At 42.5% G+C, this 18,535-nt stretch overlaps 3 protein-coding genes across 8 annotated transcripts; 1 reads left to right on the forward strand and 2 right to left on the reverse strand.

Annotated features, from left to right (window-relative positions):
- Positions 1 to 1,965: 1,965 nt before the first annotated feature.
- LOC117546751 (gap junction alpha-3 protein-like) lies at positions 1,966 to 7,502 on the reverse strand. Its single transcript, XM_034217115.1, has 5 exons — positions 7,367 to 7,502; positions 4,941 to 5,006; positions 4,645 to 4,732; positions 3,996 to 4,555; positions 1,966 to 3,473 (listed from the first exon to the last, which is right to left on the reverse strand). Exons 3-5 carry the CDS (start codon positions 4,711 to 4,713, stop codon positions 2,750 to 2,752), a joined length of 1,353 nt encoding a protein of 450 aa, XP_034073006.1. The 5' UTR covers positions 4,714 to 4,732; positions 4,941 to 5,006; positions 7,367 to 7,502; the 3' UTR covers positions 1,966 to 2,749.
- Positions 7,424 to 10,964, reverse strand: LOC117546752 (gap junction beta-6 protein-like). 6 transcript variants are annotated; one of them, XR_004569070.1, is made up of 8 exons: positions 10,771 to 10,894; positions 10,114 to 10,285; positions 9,882 to 10,034; positions 9,398 to 9,546; positions 9,114 to 9,320; positions 8,823 to 8,923; positions 8,210 to 8,333; positions 7,424 to 7,458 (listed from the first exon to the last, which is right to left on the reverse strand). XR_004569070.1 is itself a non-coding variant. In XM_034217116.1 (7 exons), exons 3-7 carry the CDS (start codon positions 10,282 to 10,284, stop codon positions 8,869 to 8,871), a joined length of 735 nt encoding a protein of 244 aa, XP_034073007.1. In that variant the 5' UTR covers position 10,285; positions 10,771 to 10,819; positions 10,913 to 10,964; the 3' UTR covers positions 8,607 to 8,868. The 6 variants fall into 6 exon arrangements, 5 of the variants coding, with proteins under 5 accessions (XP_034073007.1, XP_034073012.1, XP_034073011.1 ...); XM_034217116.1 differs by lacking the exons at positions 7,424 to 7,458; positions 8,210 to 8,333 and adding an exon at positions 10,913 to 10,964 and having other exon boundaries at positions 8,607 to 8,923; positions 10,771 to 10,819; XM_034217121.1 differs by lacking the exons at positions 7,424 to 7,458; positions 8,210 to 8,333 and having other exon boundaries at positions 8,607 to 8,923; positions 9,446 to 9,546; positions 9,882 to 9,965.
- Positions 10,965 to 13,317: 2,353 nt separating this feature from the next.
- On the forward strand, positions 13,318 to 15,242 carry sap18 (Sin3A-associated protein). Its single transcript, XM_034217072.1, has 4 exons — positions 13,318 to 13,587; positions 14,533 to 14,642; positions 14,721 to 14,843; positions 14,956 to 15,242. Exons 1-4 carry the CDS (start codon positions 13,516 to 13,518, stop codon positions 15,110 to 15,112), a joined length of 462 nt encoding a protein of 153 aa, XP_034072963.1. The 5' UTR covers positions 13,318 to 13,515; the 3' UTR covers positions 15,113 to 15,242.
- The last annotated feature ends 3,293 nt before the right edge of the window (positions 15,243 to 18,535 follow it).

Below are 18,535 nucleotides of genomic sequence, written 5' to 3' on the forward strand. Positions count from 1 at the left end.
GAAATCTTTGGCACAAATATCTTTGGTTAGATTTGACACATCACAGCTAACGTGCTTCAACTTTGTTGAAAAAAAAAGTAGTTTTTTGGCACCCAAGATTTGTAGAAAGACATGTAAATATTCGACAGAGTCAGCAAAAAGCAAATATATATATATTATGTATATATATATGTTTGGTTCATGCTGAAATCCTGCCTGAAGCGATCAGAAGTTACAGGGCAGACATTTAGTCTGGAGAGCACTAACAATGTTTGATAAGCACAATGTCCTCGGAAAACACTTCAACATGTTGAAGCCTGGACCTCGTAAATGCTTACCAAATGCAAAAGGAGTATTAACTAAAGTTTGCCAGCGACTGATAATAAAACTGCTTCCAAATACAATACAACGAGCGTATTGGCTTAGTTAGAGTTAGATAGGAAGTCAGTCACCACTCTCATTCCATTCACTATCAAGCTGCATTCAGGAGACTTTGATAAGCTTCAAGACTGGAAAAAAATCCACCAAACTATTTCTATAAAAAAAATCATAATCTTTGATAATGTGCAAAAGTTCATCATTTGTGATGAACATACATACATTAACATAAGCAATGTATAAGTTACCATTAATTCTAACTGAGCTTAATCCAAAAGCGTTCACAAGCTGTTGAGCTAATAGATGTTCCAAGATGCCATGGGTGTTATTATTTATACGATATGTGGCCATTTGAGAGTCACTCTCAGATCTGACTTATCGAACACCACGGTGTTCTTTCAGGACAACGCCATGGGTTATTTAGCAGACAGTAAAACATGGAAACAGACCTGGACAAAACTACAACAACAATGAAGACCGTGAGATGTGGTTGAAGCTTCAGAGAAAGTGAGTAAGGGGACCTTGAGTTAAGATTATTTTTTTAAACTACAAAAACAACATTTTGTTTAATTCAAAATGTCAACGTATTCAAATCAGACTTATATTGGGTTGTTTTGGTTATGTGTTGAAATGCTATAGCTAGCTGTTGTATTATTCTAGTATTATTCCAAGTATATGAAACCTATATTCTGCTCGGAGAGAAACACAAAGATATACAAACCCAGAATGATGTTCGCCCCAAACCTAAATCCTTTGTCCTCTTGCTAATAGGGAGCCTTTTCATTCCCGAATGAAAACATTCAGAGTAAGATTTGATCAATTAAAGCTGTTGGGAAGTACATTTAAATCAGCCATTTTCGGTTTGGTTTATGTTTTTTTCTTTAGGCAGGAATTAATAAGAAGAACAGGAAAAGTGAACATTCCTATGTGGGATATCTGTTAAGAACTGACAGAGAAATAAAAGTTTTTTAGATCATATCGCTTTCTTTTTTTCCAAAAAATCTAAAAGCTACAGTATAATCTAAGTCTAGAAAAACAACCTAGAGTCCACCTACAGATCAGCTAGGGGCACTCGACAGTTCTGTAACACACTGCAAACACAAGCATCCCAAAGAAGGGGAAGTGATTTGTTCAAGCTGCAGAGCTTCAAATCGCTGTAGACATAGTTAAGGCGCTCGATCGTGTAATATAAAAAAAAAGACCTCAACTCTTCCAACATTGGATTTTTGCATAAAGTGACCTGTGGGGCCAATGTCAGAAAACGCTAAAGCACTTTTGATCTTCTAGGTAAAAGTCGCTATAAATTGCAGCTTGAGCAGAAACTACCTGTTTTCAAATGTAGCTAGTTTCTCTAAAACATCTTTGGTTCCTATCAATACTTTGAATATATTTACATATGTATATACTTTATAGTTTACCCTGATGGAACTGCAGAGATGTAATCTTTTAAAACACTGAAACATAATTAAAGGTACACACACACACACACACACACACACACACACACACACACACACACACAGCCTGTGAAGCCTAAGGACTCTGTCTCAGGGTGGGACCTCGGTGAGTCCCTCTCTTCATTGAAACTCCAGGCTGTGTGAGCGCGGCACACTCGTACAGACACGACGCACGGACTGTTCGGCTCCATCATCACGTCACGGTAAGAAATGAAAATAAAGAAACCTCTCCTCCGATGTCTCACAGAAAATAAATAAAAGATAAATGAAAATAAAGGAATATAGTAACGCTGCCTCTACGCCCCCAATTTATAAGTTAGTCCAATCAGAATCATCATCACTATAACCTCTTCTTACTTGTGTCTGTGCTGACTATATATATATATATATATATATATATAGTATATTATATATATATTGCTGTGTGTGAAAGTGAGTTTGCTAAGGAAATGCTGATGGTATGTTTCAAGGATTAATACAAATAAATATGCTTATTCACGAAGAAGATCGATACTACTAGCTAGCGTTTTTATTTTGGCTACTTTTTTGTAAGTTCTCTTTTTATTTTTGAATTGCCTTCCTTGCCTGCAGTTATTGATTGGGCTTGTTTATTGAACATCTATTTTAATTGCACGTATCAACTATGATGTTTGCCTGGTCAGGCCAAACTATTTCTATCGCTACTTCTACCTTATAATTCTGAGATTAAAGTGAGCAGCCCCCTCCAAATGAATAGTGTTTTCTTCATGCAGGCAGGTCAGTAGCTGGAGGGCATGCTTTCTATGTGTTTTCTACATGTACACATCATGTCTGCATGGTTGTGTAAATGTGTGTGTGTGTGTGTGTGTGTGTGTATGTGTGTGTGTGTGTGTGTGTGAATGTGTGTGTGTGTGTGTGTGTGTGTGTGTGTGTGTGTGTGTGTGTGTGTGTATTAGCTACACTGCCAAGTCGTCGGGACGAGCTCGGACGCTGCCGCTCCTGAAGGCCCGACTCGGCTTCCGGATGTTCGGCGCGGGAGAAGCAGGAGGCGGGTGCATCTCTGCCCTGGTTACCACGGTGAAGTCGTCATGTAGGCCCATTCGAGGCGATGTAGTTTCTTCATCCTCCACCTCCTCCGGTGCAAGGGGGGAGAGAGGGGTGTGACGAGGAAGTGTAGGAAACTCAGAGTGTTCCTCCCCATCTGGGAGTGGCGGGGTGCTCTCCCCATGAGGAGAGGAGGAGGAGGTGGTGGTGGGAGGAGAGGGCAGAGGAGGAGGGCAGGAGGAGGAGTTTTGTCCTTCCCGATTGTGGTGCTCCAGCGCCATGTTGCTCCAGTTCTGATCCATCTCCATCAGCTGACTGCGGCCCCCGACACTCCCCCTCTCGCCGTAAAAGGAAGTGGGCAGGGCCTCCAACAGGAAGTCGTCTGGGTGGAACTCGTCCATCTTTAGTGCTGCGGGCACAGACATCACTGCAGGGGAGGCTTCAGCTGGACTGTAGGCTCTGCCCTCCGCTGCTCCACCCCCTATCACGTTCATGCAGGAGTACGGGATGGACTCACTGCTGACCCCCTGCTTGACCTTCTTCCAGCCCAGGTGGTATATCTCCAACAGGTTGAGGAGCAGAGACACGCAGGCAACCACCAGCATGAAGATGATGAAGATGGTCTTTTCAGTGGGCCTGCGAAAACAGATCAGATTTCATTCACAAATGTATAAAAAGAACAAAATAGTATAACATAGAATGAATTAAATCCTTTAACACATGACAAGAAAAATGACTAGCCCAATGTTCATGGATTATGTGGAAGTGTGTAGGAGAGGCCAAGCAAGAACTTAGACTGATGGGATATGTTGGTCCCATGGAATTGGCCTGGTCTGTGCTCTCCAAGTAATTTAGTTTTTAATGTTTATTTCCGAAAGAATCGTATTTGTGTTACAAGGTATTCCACCAGGAATATAGGCTGTTTGTCATGCAGCAGCCTGGTCTCCTGAATATAACGTTGCTATACAACATAACTGGATCTTCATTTACATATTGAGGGAAACACATTTTCTCCTAGATTATGCTGTTGACGTAACAAAGGGGGACAGGCCAGAGGATGGTCATTTCAAGTGAGTGTACAAAGTCATATGATTTCCGTGGAGTACAAAATGTGGTGTTGCATTGCATTGAACACTCAAACACAAACTACGGTCTAACCTGGAGATGAAGCAGTCCACCGTATTGGGGCAGGGCCAGCGGCCACATTTATAGAGCGGCCTCAGGTGGAAGCCATAGAGGAAGTACTGTCCCAGGATGAAGCCCACCTCAAACAGAGTCTTGAAGATGATGTTGAAGATGTAGGTCCTCAGTAACGCCCCGCGGATACGGATCTTGCCGTGCTCGTCACGAATAGGCGGCTTCTCCTTCTTCCCACCACCCCCTCCTCCGTTACCGACTCCATTGTGATAGAGCGGGTCGTTGTCCTCCTGGTGCCGCCCGGCCTTTCTGAGCTCCTCCTCTCTCTCCCTCCTCTTCTCCTCCATGCGGACTATGTGCAGCACATGGCCCAGGTATATGAGGGTGGGCGTGGAGACAAAGATGATCTGCAGCACCCAGAAGCGGATGTGGGAGATGGGGAAGGCCTCGTCGTAGCAGACGTTCTCGCAACCGGGCTGCTGCGTGTTACAAGTAAAGTCCGACTGCTCGTCGCCCCAAACCTCTTCGGCTGCTGCGCCCAGAACCAAGATGCGGAAGATGAAGAGGACGGTAAGCCAAACCTGGGGAGGAAGGATGGAGGGATTAAAAAACACTGCAGTTAATGTGATCGTTTCATATTTATCTAGTTAATCAAAAGTCAATCACACACCTTTCCAATCACAGTGGAGTGTTCTTGAGCATTCTCCAGCAGCCGCCCCAGAAAGCTCCAGTCCCCCATGCTTCACTCGATCTCTAGCCTGGATGGAAAACAAGAGTTTTAACTTTTAGTGTTAAGAAAAAAGGCAGTCATTTGAAACAACTGGGCAGTTTTGAGCAAATATCTCTCAAACAAACAAAAATATTGCATTTGTTCATTGTTATTTTCAGCTGTGGAATACACAATTTGGTTTCTGGAAACCCAATTACGGCACCAGATTGGTATTCCTCAGGGGAAGGCAGACTTACTAAAATATAAGTGTATTGTCAGTGATAAATCCATCGACCAGATATCAGAAGAAAAATTATCTTGATCTGGAAAGGAGAAAGAAATGCTCTGGTCAACATTATATGTCATTTTCAAACATGGATAAAATGTCACATAGATAGAATAAATATCACCAATTATTTTCATCTGTATGGAGTCACTTATTGTAGGATACAACCAAACTGTATGTTTACTGTTCATGTTTAGTGACTGTCTGACTGCTTAAAGAATCATCTCTATAAACAGATGCCTACATATGAATGTTGGCGACAGTAGAAGATGTTGGTTTCTGAAGGGTTCTGGTTCATCAGGTTTGAGCCAGCATTGGTTGCAACAGTCTGTGTTTAGAGCAGAAGAGGCGTAACACATTGGCTTAACATGCAATCTCAGGACTCATCGGCTATGGCCTGACAATGAGCTAGCTGAAACTATCTTTGAAACGTGTGGAACATAGAAGTCATCTCTAAACTCTCTGGTTGCTTATCAGACAGTAAAGAACCACCAACATATCTTCTGGCTACACCACAAACATCAAAATGCAGCAGGGCCTAAAGTTTGTACGGGCACTAATGCAAATAATATAGGGAGCCTTGGTACAACTGTATGTCATCCTATGTGTGTGTATTTATGCATGGAAGGGAACTTGGTTTGTGCATGCCTTTCTTACTTTATCCAAATGTTAAATTGCTTACAGACATCTATTTGTGTATGTGTGTGTCGCAGAGCAGGCTGGCTAGTGGACAATGGCCGGCCATCTGTGGGAAGTGAATGAGTGGATAACAGGCTGTCCCGGATGAATGCTGGACTCATCACAGCCCAGGAATGCTGAGGAGGGCAAATGTTTGCCTGGGATTGACGGATATATACACACGTGCAAACACACACTCAAATGTACAGTACCACACCAATCTGAAGCTATTTGTAACCTATATAACATATCATATTTAAGGTAATCCCAAGACTTCTCTCTTATTTACACTCACAATAAGTAGATCAGAGGTCGGAAAAAGCAACAAAAGGAAATCAAATAGTCAAATGAAATTGCGTTCTGTAATATTGCCCCTTTAATACAATAAAAGTATTTGATATATCTCTATAAGTCCAGAAAAAGTCTGACTTTACCACACCCTAAAGCTGCTCAATGCTCAGTCTATGAGTGGACCGATGTAACTGTCTACTGAAACGCCAATCTAACAGTGGCATGTGAACATGTACATGATGTGTTGACCTGATGAAATACCATCTGTCAAGATAGACAATAGAGAAGCTGCCAGATGGACATTGTCCTGGCTGCCGTGTGCTTTTGATGGATCAGAGGTCTTTGTGCTAAAACAGCCCAAACAGTTAACTCTTGGCTTGCCGCTTCCCCCCGAAAACCTTTTGAAGATATGAGGACAGAGGCAATGCTCACATGAAACACTATTATGTTTTAACCATATAGCCTGATGTTGGTTAGATGCACATCCATAAACATTATAAATTAGGTTTTTTAACTTATGTTCTCACATAGCGGGTTTACACAAGGAAATGGTGCTTGATAATGACTTAGGGTCAACAAGTGCTGAGGAGTTAACAGAAAGAACACGTGTAAAAGTGCATTTAGTGTATAAAAAAGTACAATATTTGATAACAATTCATTAAGCTGCATAAGGTGCGTAGAGGTGACGTAAGAAAATACATAAGCTTAAAGGAGAGTAAATGTGTTTAAAATGTGTGCAATACCACAAATAAATAGAGATGCTTAATGTGTGTAAAAGTACAATACAGTTTAAAGAAGCACATCAACAGCTCTTTAAATTTAGATAACGATCTACGAGGAGCAAGAGTCAATCAGGGTGTCCAAATGTGAGGTTTTTATCCCAGAGAAAGTAACATCAACTGAGAAAACCGCAGGGTGGTTAAGAGCAGCAATGCGTTATGATGGACATTATTTGCAAGAAGAATCATAAATCACCCTTTAGGAACACTGGTTTTGAGTATTACATAGAAAATATCAAGATTACATATTTTGTACTACACCAAGTCTTGGCTTTAACAACTTTGATGGTCTAGCTTGTATGAGAAATTCCAAAATGACCAAAAAGATGAACACTTCATACGAGCTCAAAGGCTAATTGACAGTGTCTAACACATCCTAATGTAATATCCAGGACCCAGTTTGGTGTGCTTTACTAATAATTAGGATTATCATTGAAAACACAACATCTCAACACTTAAAAGATGTCCGAGCTTCTATGTAAAAAAATGATTCTAGGAAATATTAGTGGTTTCCTGTCTGCCGTCTTTCCCACAGGGAAGTGACCGCAGCATGAGAGGTGCTCCTAATCCAGCAGGTGGAAGGGTGATAATCCCTCCTCTTCCCTCCCACTCCCCAACACCATCACTGCAGCAGCCTCCACCTGCTTACCGCTCTCCTCTGAAACACGGGTCCTCCCGCAGCGCCTTCCCTCTTCTTCTTTTTCTTCTTCTTCTTCTTCTGTTTTTACTCCCACCGGCGCGCTAAACGAGGAGTAGGTGAGATTAGAGAGAGAGAGAGAGAGAGAGAGAAAGAGAGAGAGAAAAGAGAGAGAGAGAGAGAGAGAGTTACAGAGGGAGAGAGGGAGGGTGAGAGAGGGAGTAAAAAAAGACGCGAGGCCAGTCTAGCGAAGGCGAAGCGGAGCGGCTGCGTCCCGCGTGGCCAGGGCCATCCGCTACTGTCACACATTGGTGTCCCCGTGCATGGGGCGCACGAGGGGGGTGATGGGGGGGAGGTGCGTGCTTTTTTGCGTGCGCGTGTGTATGTGAAAGAAGAGGCACTCCATCACAAGACTGACATGCCTCATATCAAATACATCGTTTAAAACTAATTATATGAATGCAGTGTAGGAAAACTTTAGGTGGAAGTACTAAAGTGTAAATATACTCTATTAGGAGTAAAAGTGATGAATAAAAAAGAACATCAAAATACTTAAAGTGCCAAAAGCAAAAGTGATCATTATGTGTGCTCTACTTATCTTAAACTATTATAATGCAGCATATATGATTAGTTACTTTCCCTCACTGCACTGAAGTTGCAGTAGTAAGTATCTGAATTATCCCATACTATTATCTGACCAAGATTGAGATTGAAATATGCAACAATGAGTAAAATATTTTCGAAAAAATTATATATATATATATATATATATATATATACGCATAGCATTGCATAGCAAGTAACAAAGTCACCATTGTGCACCTGTATAAATCGGTAAGGTTTTTGTAGTCTCACCATGGTTAGTTGTCAGGAGGTGACATCAGTTCCTGTTGTGTGTCAGTGACGCTCAGGTGGTGCAGTCACCGTGGGCCGCCAGCAGAGGTCAACACAGGTCAAAACAGTAGACCACTCCATGCATCTGATATAAATGAGAATACAGTACAGGTTGTGTCCTGTTACATTGTTTTTTTGTAATTGATGAGTCACATGGTTAAATGCATGTTATTGGTTTTGACTGCATTTGTCTATATTCTGTGTGATTTGTTTGAAACTGTACCACTAAATAATTTGCAACAAAGTCAATCCATAGTTAGTCAGTTTCCCAGACAGGAGCATCCTTATTATCATGCAGTGATTTAATCAAACAGTTAGACTGACACATGGTTAAGATAAGATGAAACTTTATTTGTGCTACAAAAGTAGGAAACCACAAGTGCATTCAGTGAATTAAAGTTTTAACATATATCATGTAAAAAAATACAGTTTCCATTCTCTCCACCCCTTGAACGTTACACTAAGTATCATAGAACATTTTCACTTTTTGAGTTGCATTTTTAAATGTTCTTGATCATTCATATGAGTTGTAATCATTCAGCTTGAAAGTCTTTCTTCTTCATGTATTGTCCACCTTGTTGCTGCTTCCTCAGACTGAGACTAGTTTCCGAGTTGTCTTATTATGCATCCTCTCTGCTGGATCTTCTTTTTCTCTCCTTCTGACCACAGAGACTCCTGAAAAAGAAGACGTTTTCAAGCATTGAAAGACTCCCTTTGATGACCAATTTCCATCCGTAGTCCCTGACATACAACATATAAGAACATGACATTTGTAAACATGGCAAAAAATAAATACATGATATGCAAAAGAGCAAGAGCAGCACTTCAGACTTCAATGAATCACCTGACTGATTAATGCCTCTACCTAGTGACAGCCTTAGCAACAAGATATGACAGCTCAGCCATGTTGAGGACCATGCAGATAGAGGAAATGGTGGTCATGAAAACGGTGAAGATGGTTTTCTCCGTGGGGCGTGAGACGAAGCAGTCCACCAGGTTAGGACACGGCCATTGGTCACACTGCACCAGTCGAGGCATATGGAAACCATCATACACTACGTATAGAGCGTACCTGGAGAGACAAAGATGCAAACTGGTGCGATTATACCAAAACCAGTACAATGGCACACAGAAAATTGCAGAGCATACATGAAGCCTCCTTCAAACAGCAGCCTGAACAACAGGCTGAAGGCGTACGTCCACCAGAGGGCGCCAGCTATTGGGAGTCTCCGTCTCTTTAGAGTGTCCAAATCTTCCTCTTGGCTTTTGTTGCTGAGGAAACTAGATCTACCTGAACCCTGTAACACAAGATGTAACATAACGTGATGACAAGATACAACTAAGACCATATAAACCATGCCATGACAAGAACAAAGTATAACATGGGTAGAGGAAGCATAACATGACAAAATAAAGCAGGAAATGGCAAACAAAAGTAAAAAGATTATACGATAAAGCACATGACAAGATAAGAAGAGACACGAAAAGACAAAACTTGAACAATTAAGCATGAAAACTAGACACAAAAGGAACAAGATAAGACAAGATGACCCATGTCAGGACAGACGAGACATGGGCTGACAGTATGTTTGTCTCCTGCAATAACAGCAGACAAATCCAACAGTACACACACCTCTAGGAGCCTCTTCCTATCGCGTTGGTTCCGATAGGCCACATACATTGTGACCAGGAGCGGTGGTGTGGAGACAAAGAGGAGCTGAAGACACCACAGACGGATGTGGGAAACAGGGAAGAACTGATCATAGCAGACGTTTTCACAGCCGGGCTGCAACACAGACAGACACAGATTGTTTCAACAACACAGATCAGTTAAGTTCATTTATACGTGTTGTATGCTTTCTCACCTGTAGTGTGTTGCAGGTGAAGTCAGACTGCTCGTCCCCCCAGACGCTCTCAGCGGCAACAACCAGCACCATGACTCGGAAAATAAAGAGCACCGAGAGCCAGACTTTGCCCAGGCTGGTGGAGTGGCGGTTAACTCCGACTAACTGAGCGTAGAGAATTGGCCAAGACATCCTGTGGGGAGAAGATAGAATGATTACACAATAATAACTTGTCAGTATAAAGGGGATTTATGTACCAGGTTGGGCTGGTTTCTTTGAACTACACATCTGACAGCAGTGAGGGGAATTGAGAAGGCTGCAGTGGCAAGAGATAAAAGCTGCAGAGACAGGCAATGAAACAAAAGAGAAGTTTGAAAGAAGAAGAGGATGTGAAGGAATGAGAGTGAGAGGAGGAAGAGAGAAGGCCCGGTGCCAGACTGCATGTGAACTGATGAACCGCTCTGCCCACTGTGGACTGTACCGAGCACACTGAACACACTGTACTGACCCACACTACTACACTGAGCATCACCATTCACATACAACCATTGATTCACTGACTATTGTATGGAATATTCATGAAGAGTTTCCATTTGTTCCAACACTCTCCAAAACACATATATATGAATAATTGATGATGAATAAAAGTCAACCAAACAGAAAGAGTTGTTTTCTCACCTTGTGTCTGCAGAGTCGGGTTGTTTGCAGGAATATGTTCCACATTGTCCTTACAAAGAAACAAACAATCAGATCACTCTCACATCATGGAAATGAATTGCAATTGAATGTACTGAGTCTCAAATATTGAGAACACACTAACCTGCAGCTCCTCCTTCCTTCGCGGGGAATAAAAGATACACATCCAAGTCTGCCAGAACGGTATGAGGAGACTTCCCGTGAGACTTTCAAAATAAAACCTTGCAGTTGGAATGTTTCGCACGTAAAACATTTGGAACGTTGTGTTCCAATGTTTTGGAGCAGCAACGCAAACATTTGGGATTTTGAATTTATTTCAATGTCACTGATTATAGACAACTTGTACTATACTGGGTTTGTCACTGTGAACGGATGGTGGGATTGTTTTTGAGATATTCAGTGAATGATGAGAGCAGCTAAATGTTAGTGGAACATGATGAAGAAGATATTGGGCACAATCAAAGAAGCAGAGTTGAGATAAAAGAGGAAACGTACTGTAGGGTTGAAAGGACACAATTGTATTGGAGTTTAAGGTAGGTGTGTGTGAGATCCCTTTGTGACAGGACACAGGTAGCGTTAAACTGACTTTTCAGAGTCCAACCAGGGACTTGGCAGCGGCAGGCTGCAGGACAGTGCGCTCGGTGTGCTGCTAATGACTGTGGCTGATGACATTTCTCCACTGTTTGTTGAAGTGTGGGAGGAACGCAAACTGCTTCCGTTTGCATTGTGCTTTCTCACAAATCCAAATGAAGACTTTTAGGGAGGTTAGGGGCCGTCGTGGCCTTCACCTTCAATAAGGCTCAAAGAGACACGTACCAACCAGGAAGAGACATAAAGTAACCACAAAAATATATAAAATGACTACACAGATGCACAACATGAGAACAGAAACATGAATCAACTAAAAAGATATTTAAAATAAGCACAAAAAGCGACTACAATTAGACACAACATGATTACAGGAAGATAAACAACGACCACAAAGAGACACAAAATGACCACGGTGACAAAATGATTACAATAAAACTCTAAAACGGCGACAAAGAGACATTAGGCGAAACAAATGACCACAGACACAAAATGTTACAAAAAGTCACAAAAGGACACAACTCAACTACAAAGAGATATAAATGTACCTTCAAAGATTTTAAATAATGACTACAAAAAGACACAAAGTAGCTAAGAACAGTCACAAGAACGACCACAGTTAATATTAGTTTTCATTAATAAAGTCGGCGGAGTATTGGACAATGTAAACAAACACGGCTAAGGTTGAGACAGAGAGGGCGTCAGTGATTCTAATGGAGTCATTATCAGAATAACACTTAGTCCTGATGCATATCAATGAATGGATATTAGTGGCAAGACCGGACTCAAAGACCCACTGTCTGATCTCTCAGCCAGGACAGAGCAAAAGAGAGAAACAGAGGGAGAGAGGCTGGAGGATTGTTTGCAACGGCTCACACAAAGTGAAGGATGAAAAGGAGAGGTAAATAGAGCTGATTGTTAGAGTAGATCCTGATTAGCCTGGCCAAGAGGAGAACAGAGGGGGGATACACACACTGTACTACACTCACATATGTGTTTCCAAGAAGCCACAACACACACACACACACACACACACACACACAACACACACACACACACACACACACACACACACACACACACACACACCACACACACACACCACACACACACACACACACCACACACACACACACACACACACACACACACACACACACACACACACACACACACACACACACACACACACACACACACACACACACACACACACACACACACACACACACACACACACACACACCACACACACCACACACATCACACACACACACACACACACCACCCACACACACACACACACACACACACACACACACACACACACACACACACACACACACACACACACACACACACGATTATTTTAGCATCATGTGACTGTTCAGTTCTGTTGGTGGACTTGGACACTTTCTCAATTAAAGTCTGCCAGACATCCTAATGATTTGTGCAATTTACAGATTATTTTGTCTTGAACAGAAAACTATTTGCAGGGTCGAATTTGGAGAGGATTTCTAGGCAGACATTTCATATGATGAAGAAGAAGAAGAAGAAGACTTTTTTTTACACTTTATTAATCCCTTACAGGGGAATTTCTTTTTGAGCGGGAAGATGCTGGCAAGAAAGCCCAAACAATATAACTTCTCATGCATACATATCTTACTTTGGAAAATCTAAACAATACACTTATTAATATAGCGGATTTGTAAATTAAATTTGGAAAATGTGTACATTTGTTCCCATTGTGTTTGGGAATATACTGACTGAAAAATCATAGCATAGATGTAATGAGGATTTGATACTTCATTAGTGTAAGTTATGTTGTTTTAAATTAAATAATACTTTATTACAGAAGGATTATAGGTAAATCTAATTGATTTCAGACTTTATCACATTTGATAATTTAAAAAAAAAACATATTACGTCATCTTGTGCAAAATGATGCAGTCTTTCTCACTCCAAAACAATAGAGGGCAGTAACTTTGCGCTGGTGAGAGTCAGCTAAAAGCACGGCGGAAACGGAAACCAAACCGCCATTCCATCGTTGCTGCACTAGCTACGAAAAAATATCCAAGCAAGGTGGTAGAAATCCGTTAACGTTACCTAAGTGCATTAGTATATTGACAGAAAGTAACAATGGCCCTAGAATCGAGGATCACACAAGAAGAAATCAAGAAGGAACCAGAGAAGCCCATTGACCGAGAAAAGGTATACAGCTGGATATAAAGCCTAAGTCCGGTACAACGTTAGCTTGTTTACGTTAGCTCATTAGCTCTATGGTGAGCTAACGTTACCTGGCACTGCTAGCCAAAAGTGCTAACTGTTTGGAGACTGGTTAGCATACGTTGAAGACCGCAAACAATTAGGACATATGCATGCATTTTTTTCCTCCGTGAAATATTATTTAGGTCTCTTCACCACCGGTAAATACAAGGTGATTGAATAGTAATTTAGCATCTGCAGCGTGCTAGTGCTAGCGTGCTAACGTAAGTGCTAGCATGCTATGGGAAGCTAGCAAAATACAACTGCTATATTAAGTTAATAATATATATCAAATGTCATAACACGAGTACTTTGCTATATTTGCAGCTTACCTCAGTTCAGTTGTCATGGTGGGTTTTAACGCACTTTGTTAGTGTAGTGCCCCCAATAATTACAGTCGTGCATTAGTGAGAGCCACAGGTGATTCTAATATTCACTGATTAATTAGTGGTGGACAAAGCTGGTTCAATGAGTACACTGTGTATAATTGAGCATTCAGATACTATCAAGACTATTTGTCAAGTTCAACACCTTCTATGGAAACTAATGGTATTAAAAACTGTCATGTTATCTTTTGTTGTTGGTAACCACTATGGGCAGCTAACTATTAAAACCCCACCAGTGGCACCACTGTCAAACAATGCATGAGCGTACCATATTATTCAGGGCCATCTTTCATAATGCACTGTGTTATCCCAATATGAATGTGTAATGGGTTCATATCCAGGGTTTCATGTCAATTGTTGTAGTGAGACAACATTGGGTTATTTAAAGGAATCACTCTATTTTAAATATTTAGATTAGTTAATTTAACTTTTCATATCCGCTTGCTGAAATCTAAATTGTTTACTTCTCTTTATATTGTTAATTTGATGCTTATTTTTGGTGCAGACTTGCCCCCTTCTGCTGCGAGTATTCACCACCAACAGCGGCCGACACCACAGAGCAGATGAATTTGCCCGTGGCAATGTTCCCTCCAGCGAACTGCAGATATACACATGGTGAGATTGCAAACTCTTTTATTTTGTGTCAATTGAACATTTGACAATGTTGAGATTATAAGGCTGTGTGCTTTTCAGGATGGATGCTACTCTCAAGGAGCTGACCAGCCTGGTGAAGGAAGTGTATCCTGACGCTAGAAAAAAAGGGACCCATTTCAGCTTTGCCATTGTCTTTCCTGACCTCAGAGGGAAAGTGTACAGGTGTGTATCCCACTACAACATTTGTTTGGCTCATGGAGCTGAACACTTTCTTTATACTCTGGTGATTTTTTGTAAACTATATATTAAAACATGTATCTGTCCCCCCTTACAGGTTGAAAGATATCGGCAACACTTTATCTGGCAGGAAGGGCGCCGACGACTCCATGACGTTGCAGTCTCAGCGCTTCCAGATTGGAGACTACCTGGATATAGCTATCACCCCCCCAAACAGAGCCCCACCCATCAACCCACGCATGAGGCCCTTCTGAACATAAACACCGACACATAATGTAACACACATCAACATAATTCTGTTTTTTTGTTTAATTTTTTTCCATTGGATGCTGTTTAGCTTCATTTTATAAAATGTGACGTGTAATAATAAAATGGTCATTTTTACAACGTGTCTGTCCTTTTCTGTGTAACATGCTGCGGGATGCAATAAAGAATTTACTTTTTTTCAAATTGTTTATTAAACTGCACTAGTATTTTAAAATAATCACAATTGTATAATATTTAAGGCAGTATATATATACCAACTAAACCTATTTGGAGTAAGAATTCCAGGTAACACCTCGGTGATGTTTAACATTTTAAAGTTCGAAAGCCCGATTAATGAAATTGTAACTTCTGAGATTCTGTAAATTGGAAACTAGTTGAAATACACCCAGACCCACTGGCAGAGGAGGTGGCACTGGTCTCCTGCTCTCTCCCAAATGGAGCTTTTCCCTCTTCAAGCTACCTAACTTCACTCCTTCCACCTTTGAACTCCATGCCGTCACAGTAACCCATCCTATACAATTAACCATTGTTGTTCTCTACCGTCCACCAGGCGCCTTGGGGAACTTCTTGGAGGAATTAGATAATCTCCTCTCACACATCCCTGAAACTGGCCCTCCCGCTGTACTTCTCCGAGACTTCAACCTCCAGACAGGGAAGATATCTGAACTAACATCTCTGTTAACCACCTTTGCCTTCTCACTGTCTCCATCCCCACCAACTCATAAAGCTGGCAATGTCCTTGATCTCATATTCTCAAGGAACTGCTCTACTTCTAACCTCTCTGTAAACCCGCTCCACACATCCGATCACTTCTTCATTTCATTCTCTCTACCCCTTTCCAAACATAACAAACTAATCTCTTCTCATCCTGCACCTGTCCGCCGTAACCTCCGTTCCCTCTCCCCCTCTACCTTTGCCACATCGGTGCTCTCAGCCCTCCCTTCCTCTGACTCGTTCCAACTTCTGCCTCCAAACTCTGATGCAGAAACTCTACTCTCTCATCCTCTCTGGACTCTCTCTGTCCTCTCACATCTCGGCAGGCTCGTCAGTCCCCTCCTGCTCCCTGGCTAAATGACGCACTGCGTGCTAATAGAACCATCCTTCGGGCAGCAGAGCGGAAACGGTGGAAATCCAAACACCATGACGACCTCCTAACCTATCAGGCTCTCCTCTCCTCTTTCTCTGCTTCGATCTCTCAGGCAAAAAGCACTTTCAAGATAAGATCCAATCTTCCTATTCCAATCCCAAAAAACTATTTTCCATCTTCTCCACCCTCTTGGACCCCCCCAAAGCCCCTCCCCCCTCCTCACTTCTGTCAAGCGACTTTGTTACCCACTTTGAAAAAAAGGTTGATGATATTCGCTCTTCTTTTTCTGACTCACCGCTGGGTCACCAGACCCTCCTTCCACCAACACACTTACCTCCTTTTCCCCTCTCTCTCCAAGTGAGGTTCTTACCCTCAATACCTCTGCCCGCCCTACCACCTGTCCTCTGGACCCTATCCCTTCAAACCTCCTTCAGACTATCGCTCCTGATATTCTACCGTTTCTCACCCATTTCATCAACACTTCTCTAACTTCTGGTCACTTTCCAAATAGTCTCAAGGAGGCAAGAGCAAACCCTCTCCTAAAGAAACCCACTCTCAACCCGTCTGATGTTATAAACTACAGGCCTGTCTCTCTCCTCCCGTTCCTGTCTAAAACACTTGAACGCGTTGTCTTTAAACAACTCTCCTGTTATCTCAATCAGAACAACCTTCTGGATCCGCACCAGTCTGGTTTCAAGGCAGGTCACTCAACAGAAACTGCCCTCCTTGCTGTCTCTGAGGAACTGCACACTGCCAAAGCAGCATCCCTCTCCTCTGTCATCATCCTGTTGGACCTGTCTGCTGCATTCGACACAGTGAACCATCAGATCCTCCTTCGCACTCTCCAAAAACTTGGAGTTTCAGGCTCTGCACTTTCCCTCCTCACCTCATACCTCAAAGACCGTACCTACAGGGTAACTTGGAGAGGGTCGGAGTCCGACCCTTGTCAATTAGCTACAGGGGTCCCTCAGGGCTCTGTTCTTGGTCCCCTCCTCTTCTCCCTGTACACAAACTCGCTCGGATCAGTCATTAGCCCGCATGGTTTTTCTTACCACTGCTACGCTGATGACACCCAATTAATTCTGTCCTTTCCCCGCTCAGAGACCCAGGTCGTCGCACGCATCTCTGCTTGTCTAGCTGACATATATCAGTGGATGTCTGCTCACCACCTCAAGCTCAACCTTGACAAGACTGAACTGCTTTTCCTTCCGGGAAAAGATTGTCCCACTCTTGACCTGACAATCAACATCGGCACCTCTGTTGTTTCCCCGACTCAGACTGCAAGGAATCTGGGTGTGACCCTAGATAACAAACTGTCCTTCACTGCAAACATCGCTGCTACAACCCGCTGCTGCAGATACACGCTTTACAACATCAGGAAGATACGTCCCCAGCTGACCCAGAAATCAACGCAGGTTCTGGTCCAGGCTCTCGTCATCTCACGCCTAGACTACTGCAACTCCCTCCTGGCTGGTCTACCTGCATGTGCTATCCGACCTCTGCAGCTCACCCAGAATGCAGCGGCTCGTCTGGTCTTCAACCTTCCAAAATGTTCCCACACCACTCCGCTCCTCCGCTCCCTTCACTGGCTTCCGGTAACTGCTAGAATCCACTTCAAGACACTGGTACTTGCATACCATGCTGCGAATGGATCTGGCCCTTCCTACATCCAGGACATGGTTAAACTGTACACCCCAGCACGTGCACTCCGCTCTGCATCAGCCAAACGGCTCGCTGCACCCGCACTGCGAAGGGGACCCAAGTTCCCATCAGCAAAAACACGTGGGTTTGCTATCCTGGCTCCAAAATGGTGGAATGTGCTCCCCATTGAAATCAGGACAGCAGATAGCTTGCACATCTTCCGGCGCAGACTCAAACTCGTCTTTTTCGGCTCCACTTCGAGCGATAGAATTACTAATAAAGAACTGCTAACAGAGCACTTATATACTAATAAAGGACTGGCTTATCTATAGCCAGTTGAGTAGCACTTGACATGTTTGGCTGTATGAAACCTGATGTACTTATATTATTCTGTTTTCTTCAAGGTTGTGTCTTCCTGGTCGAATGTACTTATTGTAAGTCGCTTTGGATAAAAGCGTCAGCTAAATGTAAAGTAAAATATGAAGTGTCAGCAACACAATCAATTTACAACAAGTGTAAAATGCTACTCCAGGCTGCAGGAATGTTAAATCTAGGAATGTATACACAATTAAATCTGCTCTTAAACGACAAATAATAATTAAAAGAAAACGTCTTTTGGCATTGCTGTAATATGACCAGCTCTTGGGTCGTTGTGCGGATGGGCATGAGGGAGGATCTTATT

The sequence above is a fragment of the Gymnodraco acuticeps genome, unplaced genomic scaffold (genome assembly GCF_902827175.1).
Source record: "Gymnodraco acuticeps unplaced genomic scaffold, fGymAcu1.1, whole genome shotgun sequence".
Taxonomy (NCBI): domain Eukaryota; kingdom Metazoa; phylum Chordata; class Actinopteri; order Perciformes; family Bathydraconidae; genus Gymnodraco; species Gymnodraco acuticeps.